At 37.2% G+C, this 9,471-nt stretch overlaps 1 protein-coding gene across 1 annotated transcript; it reads right to left on the bottom strand.

Moving 5' to 3' along the window:
• LOC145771597 (fucose-1-phosphate guanylyltransferase-like) lies at window positions 1–6,347 on the bottom strand. The gene is made up of 6 exons (XM_082583303.1): window positions 6,258–6,347; window positions 5,618–5,785; window positions 4,723–4,859; window positions 4,190–4,361; window positions 2,785–3,119; window positions 1–1,914 (listed from the first exon to the last, which is right to left on the bottom strand). Exons 1-6 carry the CDS (start codon window positions 6,304–6,306, stop codon window positions 934–936), a joined length of 1,842 nt encoding a protein of 613 aa, XP_082439429.1. The 5' UTR covers window positions 6,307–6,347; the 3' UTR covers window positions 1–933.
• Between the last annotated feature and the right edge of the window lie 3,124 nt (window positions 6,348–9,471).

Below are 9,471 nucleotides of genomic sequence, written 5' to 3'. Positions count from 1 at the left end.
GAGTGTGATCTGATTTTCAATTTCTTAACTATTTCTATTTGAATAAGATCCAAAACGTAGTAATCAGATTTAAGTGTATGTGCATGGTGATTAAAATAAAATTGAATTGATTAACCTGGATCAATAAAGGAATACAGTATATCGCTTACTTAGAAGTCAAAAACAAATAGAACCAGTCCGTAACAAGCTAAAGCTTAAAACTGGCGTGCTGGTATTTAGCTTGCGGTAACTTCCCAGACAGCAAATCAGATGCTTTTTACATTAATTCGTCTGCAGACATTGAAAGCAATGTAAAAAACGGCTAATTTGCCCCCTGGGTTAGCACTGCACTTTCTTTTTCGATAAAATAAATTCAAATCCAGAATAAATTAATAGTAAACAGTAAACACATTCCCCAAAAAGTTTCCACCTAAGCAACTGATCATCCATAAACACTGCGACAGATGCCCAGACATTGGTTGTTGCTCTTTTTCATTTGAAGATACATTATTATTGAGCACTTTTGGTAAATCCAGCATATAAACAGACACAACATTTCATGCGTAGGTTACGAACTGTATACGCATAGAGAAGAATTGGTTTGAAGAAACGTAGCATAAAAATTGATTTGAAGTTATTTTGTGCAGATAAACACGCTTGTACTGCATAAGACAAGTAGGATGACGCATTAGATACCGTATACTAAGTATTAGCACAATAAGCTACAAATAAAACCAGTTAAAAACAAGTCACAGATAAAAATCTATAACTAATTAATAAATAAAACTTTAGTCGTAAAAAAGAATCTTAAAAACAGGTCATCTAAAAGCACGATTGAAAGTAGGCTATAGCATTTGCAATGAGTCAAAAACAAAATATAAATTGCTGTTATTCGAAACTGTTTCACCGAAAGATTACAGTAAAGCCATTTCTAATCAAACAAATTTCAATCAATTATGAAAACATGTGCGAATAACTTGATGGATCAATTTCTTTTTCCAATTGCCTTCGATATAGAAGCATTTGTTGAACGTCTTTATGCTTCAATATGTCGGCCATTGACACCAAAACCAGGCCAGAATTACTTATCAAACAAGTCGTATTGCCATCCAGGTATGTTTCCAACTTTCGGCAAGTCCATGATACCGATTCTTTCATAGTTTGATGAACAGAAAACAACTTTGCTTGCCACAACTTGACAACGTCCTGATCATTCTGATAAGGAAAAGCATCGCCCACGTTGCTGAAGATATCTTCTAATGGTTTTCCGAGATACTTGATAGCACCACCTGCTTTTGCTTTGCAAGCAGATTGCTTCAAGTTGTCTCTAACGTCAAAGGCCACAGTGACGTAACCAGTAGAAAAACCACAGCCTAGTTTTGAGCTATGCATAGCCACAGTATGGAGAAAGATATTAGAAGGAATGCTCGTGTGCTGTGGAAGCGAACAGTTGCTTATGATGCAATCGTCTCCAATATTGACGCATTCCCGCAAACGGCAATACTCCAATACCGACCGCTCGCCAATCGTAACCCCTGAAAATATCACCGAAGCCATGACACGTGGCAAGGAGATCACGTGTTGGTTTCCATCTGGTATCCTGGCTTCAGACAATGGCTTCTTTTGCGCTTTAAAAGTAAACGGCAACCCCAAACAATACGTCAGAGGCTCAAATGAAAGCATCTCTGTTAAGGGACGATCTCCTGTGAGAAGCTGTGAATATTCAGCGGTTGTACCGAAATGATAGAAATGTGAGGTGATGGTTGTCTTATTATTATTCTTCATCCAAGCTTGTGGCACTAGGGCAACAACATGTAAAGGAGTACCACGTAAAAGTTTGAATACTTTCTCGCGAATTTGAACGAGTGAATCAGTTGCGGATACCACATTTACAGTGTTCTCCACGTAATCGCCTTCTGCTTCACTGCCCAAACTCTGCAAAAAAAAAGCTTTTTACGTGATGTTGTAGCAAATAATAAACTATCCCAGCTAGCAAAACAAGTTCTGCTGTTGAATCCATGTGAATATGGGGAAATGTTATACGGAAAAATGTTTTCGTTAAAAACAAAAAGGAAAGTAGATAGGAGTTGTGTACAGAGTACAATATTGTACAGCAGCGAGGCATGGGTGCTAAGAGAGGGTGAACTTGCAATTCTGAGAAGGACAGAAAAGGTAATGGTGAGAGCAATGTGTGGGGTAGAAATGAAGACGGAGAAAAAGACTGAAAAGCTGATGAGTAGCCTATGCTAGAGATGAGACAGACTATTAAACAACTTGCAAGAGCAAATAGAGTAAGATGGTATGGGCATGTACTAAAGAAGGAAGTTTTCTTCGAAATGCGTTGACTTTGAAGGTAGATGGAAAAAGGAAACGGGGACGTCCAAAAAAAAAACAGGGAAAGAATAAGGCAGACAAAGTTGGACGGAAAGAAAAAGATGCGATGGACAAAACAAGCTGACAAGGAGAATAGGAGTGAAGTGAATAAAACAAGGAGAATAGGAGTGAAAGTAATCGCTGCGCAAGGAAAGAGTCGGCCACCCTCACTAGTTGGGACAAAACCGAATTTTGGATGACAAGAACCGATTATCCTAGGTGGTACGTCGTATGGTATAGTAAATTGTGTTAACTGCAAGGAAGATATTTCGCAGCTCAGACCATAACACTTTTAAAAACTGGCGGATAAGCGTAATTCCTTTTCGAATCTTTTTAATAACTTTTTTTTTTAATTTTGAACAAAACGAAGCAACAGGAGCTTCAATTGCTACACATTATGCACAAGATTTTTTTTGCAACTGTGACGTTTACCTGCATAAAATCTCCATATGCGTCAATCTCACAAGTTAGAGGTTTGTTCTCCTTGTAGAAGCTCAATAACTTCAAGCATTCCTGACCACTGACGAAAAAAGCGCTGTCCGTATAGACTATTTCCTCAGCATCGCAGTTATCTGCGCAAGTCTTTCTCACACAACCCGCAGTCTCTCGCATCTTCTTCACCGATGGTTTATGAAGAAACTTTCTGCAGTGACGATTGATGGTATTTTGATGGTTGTCATGGCCACAGTCCGGATCGTCGTCCAGGACAAACACTCCATGCGTCGTTCCTATGTCAAGCGACGAAGGATGGGCTAGCGCAGTAAAGCCTGAAAAAAAAAACGATAAGTCATTGGTGAAGTAAACTTTGCTTAAGTTCTTACGTTTCTCGTAAATGCAACGAAATGTTTTTTTACTATGCAACATATAAAAATGAAGAGTTTGAATTGGTGGTGCGATACTGATGAGCCCAGCATCATGAACGAAACACGCGTCTATCGATGTCAATTCTTGCCACTCCACTGCCGATAAATCATCCAAACTCGAATTTATTCCTTTTAATCGGAGTGGCCGAATCTTTCTTTGCAGAGATCGTCTTCACCATTTTTCTACCTCATTCTGTTCATTGCATCTTCATCCTTCAGTTTGAGTTTGACCTATTCTTTCCAATTTCTTATTGTTCGCCTCCGCTTCCTCTTCTCATACACCTTCAAAACCAATGCCTTTCGGAGAAAACTTTTACGATTGGTATTCAGAAGCCGTTGACGGGCAGCAAAATAGCCTTAAACAACCGGTCTACTACGCTTCCTACCCACAAGACATGGCGTGAAAGAAAATACATTTATCCCAGGGAGTGGCTAGTCTACCACCTTAGATTTTGGATTCGGTCTTTGAAACCAATAAAGACGTGTCAAACAAAAACGAAAATGCATGTTAATGCATCGTTCGCCAATGTAAAGACTGAGAACATGTAGCATTGTAGCTCCAGTCACTGTGCAACTTGTACTGCATGATATAACATGATGTAAGTTAATTGTTCAGCGAATGAAAAAAACAACGAATTGAATTTCCTTAAAGGGTTACTAATTGTCAACAATTAAGCAATCTTTATTAAAACGATCTTAAAAAGATCACAGATAATGCTCTTTTCTGGCTTCGACACTGGCGTGACGAGCTATGAATGAATCGCAATCTCAAGGTTTAAACCACGGCGTACTCAACAGTTAAACCAATGCAATGTTTTGTCACCAATACCGGTCATTGTTTTCCTAGCATAAGATACTGTAGCAGGTATTTTATCGAACATCAACTGCGTGTCAGAATGTCAAGCAAAATTATGAGGCATAGATTTAAAGTTAACGTTCATCCAACCTTATTATTAGCGAGTGGTTTAACTAACCTGTGTCGGCAAACGTCCAGTTCACCCCACCGTCGTTGTATACTTCAAGTGTGTCAGCACAAGACACAAAAACTCCCCCTTTCTTTATTTTGGCGGGAAAGTCAATATAAGAGGCCAGCTTCACATCAAGCATTTGAAACACCGGCTCGCCTGTTGGCATGGCAACAAAGACCTAACAAAAACAGCTGTATTTTTGAATTAAGAAAATGAAGTATCTTCTGACTGATGTCAAACCCACAACAATGCTTGATATGAACGACTCAGTTACACGTCTTGTAATACAAACGAATGTCTTTTTACACGAGTCAGTTCAATCATAAACAGCTAAAAATCGATTTCGATCAGCTAGATCATCTTCAGTTAAACTTGTTTAAATAGACACATTCTATTTGATTCACTGCAAATGGTTCACTGTCCGCTACATCAGTGTTTAAAGTCTCACAAAATACACAAAAGTAGAAGCAAATGTAAACATATACAGTAATAGGTTTTACGTTTGACATCGAAGACAACCTTCCACAGTCCACACCCACCTTTCCCATGACACTTCCGCTAGGAAATCGTTGACTCAAACCACCGGCATGGATGACCAGAGTTTTCTTTCTTGTCATTAAGTCTCCGTACTTGTGACGCAATGTTTCGAGTACCACCATCGTAGATCCCCCATTGCCTGATAGTTTAGATTGTTTCTTTACTTGATTTTCAATATTGCAAGTCAAATCTCATGGGCAACAACCTCGACTGGTTGGCTAAAACTTGTTAGAAATCCTGCTGCCTTGCAGGAAATACTTTTTTAAGTAAAGGCTAGGCCCACCGCCAATCGGAATGGCCCGTTTCGGTGAGTCCGATCTTTTAACGGGGGATTTTTTCAATTTTTTTTTTAAATTATTGGGTACCGTAGCCTAATTATCATTGCCGTTTTAGGGTTAGGGGTTTGGGGTTAGGGGTTAGAGGATAGGAACTCACCGAATCAGACTCACCGAATCGGACTCACCGAATCGGACTCACCGAATAGTAGCAGACCCACCGCCAATAACCGTGGTTAGCGTCAGGAAGGGCATCCGGCTGGAAAATCTATGCTCCGAAATATTATGATGAAATACATAATGAGCAAATCCATGGGCAAGAAGTACCAACAAATCTTCAGATTTTCTAGTCAAGTTGCTTTTTGTAGATATCAAGTAGTTGGCACTTGCTGAAGCGGTATATTTTTTAGTAACAAGACTGTTCTTAACCTAGCATAATAACATTAGCAAAGTAATGACACCTAGTAGTTGTAATCACTCTTTCTGTCACAAATTTACTTGTTTTTGATAGAAAAAGTGAAACATTAAATATGCTCCGTGATAACTTGCTGCTATTTTAATGGTCCAGCATACACGAATGAAATCTGATTTGAACTTAAAACGTATAAAAATCAAACTGTACCTATTTTATGTCCAGGAGGGTCCGACACAACGATATATTCAGCAGATAGTGGTAAAAGATATTTGGACAATTTCTCTTTGAGTTGAGTTTCATAAACTTCTTTTTGAGCGTCATCAGCAGCTGTTAGAACAACAATATCCCAAAACTGTCCCTCCACAGCTTTTTTTCCTAAAAAAAGTTCCAGTATACAAAATGCTTTTCAATTTGCTACCGAGGAAGAATGTACTCAAAGGTTTCTGTGTTTTTTTGCAGATATTAATTGTCTTTAATGGTAATGCTTTTATCTGATAAAACAAAAGAAACCATAACTTGCACTTGAACACTACAATACCTCCAATGCCTGTACAGTATACACTGTACAGAACAGTAACTGTTTATAAAATTTGAAATTTTTAATAATACAGATTTCATAACAGATGAAGTGATGCAATGATAACAAGTCTGCAAACTGCAACCTTTGTAGAGGCTTATATATGTTCTGACAATTTATTGGAGTCAATAATAACTGACTTAGTTTGAATGGAAATATATATGTCACATTTCACAGGCTGGCTTGTTCAAATTACTGATTTATGTCACAGAAGAATACATATGCACTATACACGTATACAGTACAAGATTTTCTTTCACAAAAACAAACCTTTTAGTTTGTTGAAACGACTGAACCGTTCCTTGGTGGAAGATATCATCACTGCACAAATATATTTAGTAGTACCTAGTAGCTGTGAGCACAAATACCATTATACAAAGTAAAGATGTTAAACTGAGATGCATTAACACATTTTTGCACAAAAATTTACAAAAAAAAAACAGCTTTAAAAGCTAATTAATTTAAAAAGCATTCAAAATTTAAGTGTTGGTGAAATAGGAAAAAAAATATATCATGCAACATTTTAGTGGAAAAACTTTGGCAGATGAAGATTAAACCTGTGACACTGTGTGACAGACTTATTATATACCTTTACAAAGACAATTAGTGATGAACAAGTGATTTTACCAACTAGCAATAAACTTACAGAAACTTGTAAGTATAAAAATCAATACAATATTGTACATCAAAAATCCAATGCACTAATTAGCTGGTAAATATTTCATAGTTCAATGGCTGAGGAGTTTTATTTCGTTTCCTCAAGTATTAGAATACAAATTAGAATTACAAAATGCAAGTAATTGAAATTTATTTTTAAAAAATCTCACTAACAGTAGGTACTAGCATTTAATTTTTTGTTGAATCAGAAAATTTTTTAACAAGAGTGTAAGTTCATAAAATCATAACCTGTGATATAATCAGTAGGCTACCATATAACAGTAATTTATTAGACTGACAAATTATTGGACACACAAAGATTGTATACCATGTAATAGATACATCAATGAGATGATTTACAAAAAAAAACAACCTTGCTCTGAATGTTGTGAAAACAGAACTTTTTCAGCACTGGTGAAAGCTTTATTTTCATCACCAAAGCACAGAATAAAAGAAGTAACTACATAACAGTAGGTAGTGCAACAAAGATAGCTAAAGCAACAAAAACTATCACCGCTGGTTTATATCTTAATTCTATTTTCAGTTTATAATGTGAGTGGAAACAAAATTATGACCCTTTAATGACATATCATACAGTTTGTTTAATGCACAGTAGTTGGCTTACTTTGGGTCCACATTAGACATGTTTGAAACAGCATACAGTACAAGTACCGTATATAAATCTAAAGCAAAATCTCTTGTCTAGTTTTTTTGTTTGAAATGTATATATAACAGCAATTTTATGTCATTGTAGACTTGTAATGCACAAAACCAAGCCAAAATACATGGAAATCTCAAAGAAAGCACCATAACATTTAAACTGTTCCTCGGGTAGATGACACCTTGACAAAGCCAATGTGGCCAACATTCAAGTGTTTCAAAATACGTTTTGAAAGAAACTTTTTTTGATAATGTTATTCGCGAAGAATTGCGTTAAAAATTGTTTCAAAGAGCCTTGGTTTTCAGATAGTATTAAAAGAGCAGAAACTCAAGATGTATAACACTATAACAGTCAAATTCCTATTCAAAATTGTCCACAACAGGGCTTTGTACTTCAACATTGAATAAAGTATGCATCACAGGCATTTTTCTTAAAGATAGGCAAATATTAGAAAATAATAAACAAACACACCGATTGAAGTTATTATGAAATGATATCAAACAATACACCATGCAAAAAAATAAACTGCCAAACCATGGAAATACACAGAACCCAATGTGTGATATATAAACGTTTAAAACTGCTCAAAATGGGTTAATGACACATAGGAAATAAGTGACATTGAAAAACTGTTCTTAAAAAATTTAATTTTCTATTTTGCCACATCTCCATGCTGTGAATCTTTTTGCTCACGGCTCTCCACCACAAACCAAAGCATGTCTTTTAGGTGCAAACAGTTAGGCACCTGCCACATAGGTGCACACACTGCATCAGGTCATTTAGGTGCTACTTCCAGTAAAGCCTATTTCATTAGATGTTTGATGGTAATACTGAAGACAGTGGCGTATGCAAAATGTTCTCAAGGAGATGAGGGGTATTTGAAATGCTTTTTGAATTGAAAACAAATTAAAAAAAATTCCCATTTATGTTGACGACGTAATTGGCTTACTCAACCCAGCAAACTATGTGTATTGAGAGTATGTTCAGAAGTGTACGCAGGATTTTGTTGCAGGGGCAGAGGGCATTGGATATAATTTGACATTCAACATTTTTGATTAAAAGTAGCCTAATGCTACGTTATAGTCTGACCAAGGTTTAAGATAGCCTAGGCTATCTCTTGGTGAAATATAAACTCTCACGCTCTTTGAGTATGTCACTGTATTTACGCATTGAATTATTAGATAATGTGAATATGAAAAAGCATGATAGGGCAATGCATTAGCTTAATGATTATGAGTGTAATTTGTCTCACCGAATAGCACCTAAATGTCCTGACGCCAGTGCTCACACTTATTTGGAAGGCACCTAACTCAAGCCTTAAACAGCCGGCGGCCATCGTGGCCATGGCCGCTAAGTAGTGCTTGAATGACCGCCTGTGCTACCTCCTCCGTCGGCCAAGTTTGGCCGCCGGTTTCTTCTAGCCAATTATTTAATGAAAATATGTAGTATCAAAGAGTGACGCAGAATTAGGTCAGCGCATCAAAGTCACTACTGTTGTATTGAATATATCCAGCTGCGATCACCAGCGCTGTAAGTCTTGTTTGCAATTCCCGATGTTTATTTTAACGAAGTGTTAATCCGAAGTGCTAATTTACATCAGCTGGCAATATTGTCATTTTTATATCGATTCAATGTTGTCGGATATTGGATCGTTGTTAAAAAGGAGAACTAGGTTAGTTGACATCCGTGGGTAAAACACGTGTCTTCATAGTTGAGAACGCTGTGAGTTAGTGACTTCACACCCTGAATGGTGACATCATAACGAAATAAATGGTCAGGTTTTATGAAAGGCGGTATGCAGTTGAAACAATTTACTGAGCTGCAAGCAGTGAAAACAATTTAGGGTCTTTAGATGGTTCCGCAATACCGGATTACAATCCCGATAAAGCATTTAATGCGTGGTACAACGATTCTATTGCAGGACGTCGCCCAGACTTCAACAGCGCTAAGTGATCATTTTAACATTGTTGCAAGTTTAATGCTATTTACTTGTGCTATCGTTATTGTATTTTGGCCTCCAAGCACGCATATTTGGCCGCCGAGAAGGAGCTCTCGGTAGGCCACGATGACTGCCGGAAAAAAACACGAGTTTTAAGGCCTGTAACTGTCTGCACTTAAAAGACGTGAACCCCCAAAAACAACTAAATAGACAAAGCAAAGTAACAA

Source organism: Aplidium turbinatum, chromosome 6 (assembly GCF_918807975.1).
Source record: "Aplidium turbinatum chromosome 6, kaAplTurb1.1, whole genome shotgun sequence".
NCBI lineage: Eukaryota > Metazoa > Chordata > Ascidiacea > Aplousobranchia > Polyclinidae > Aplidium > Aplidium turbinatum.
This window is presented reverse-complemented; position numbering and strand designations above follow the sequence as displayed.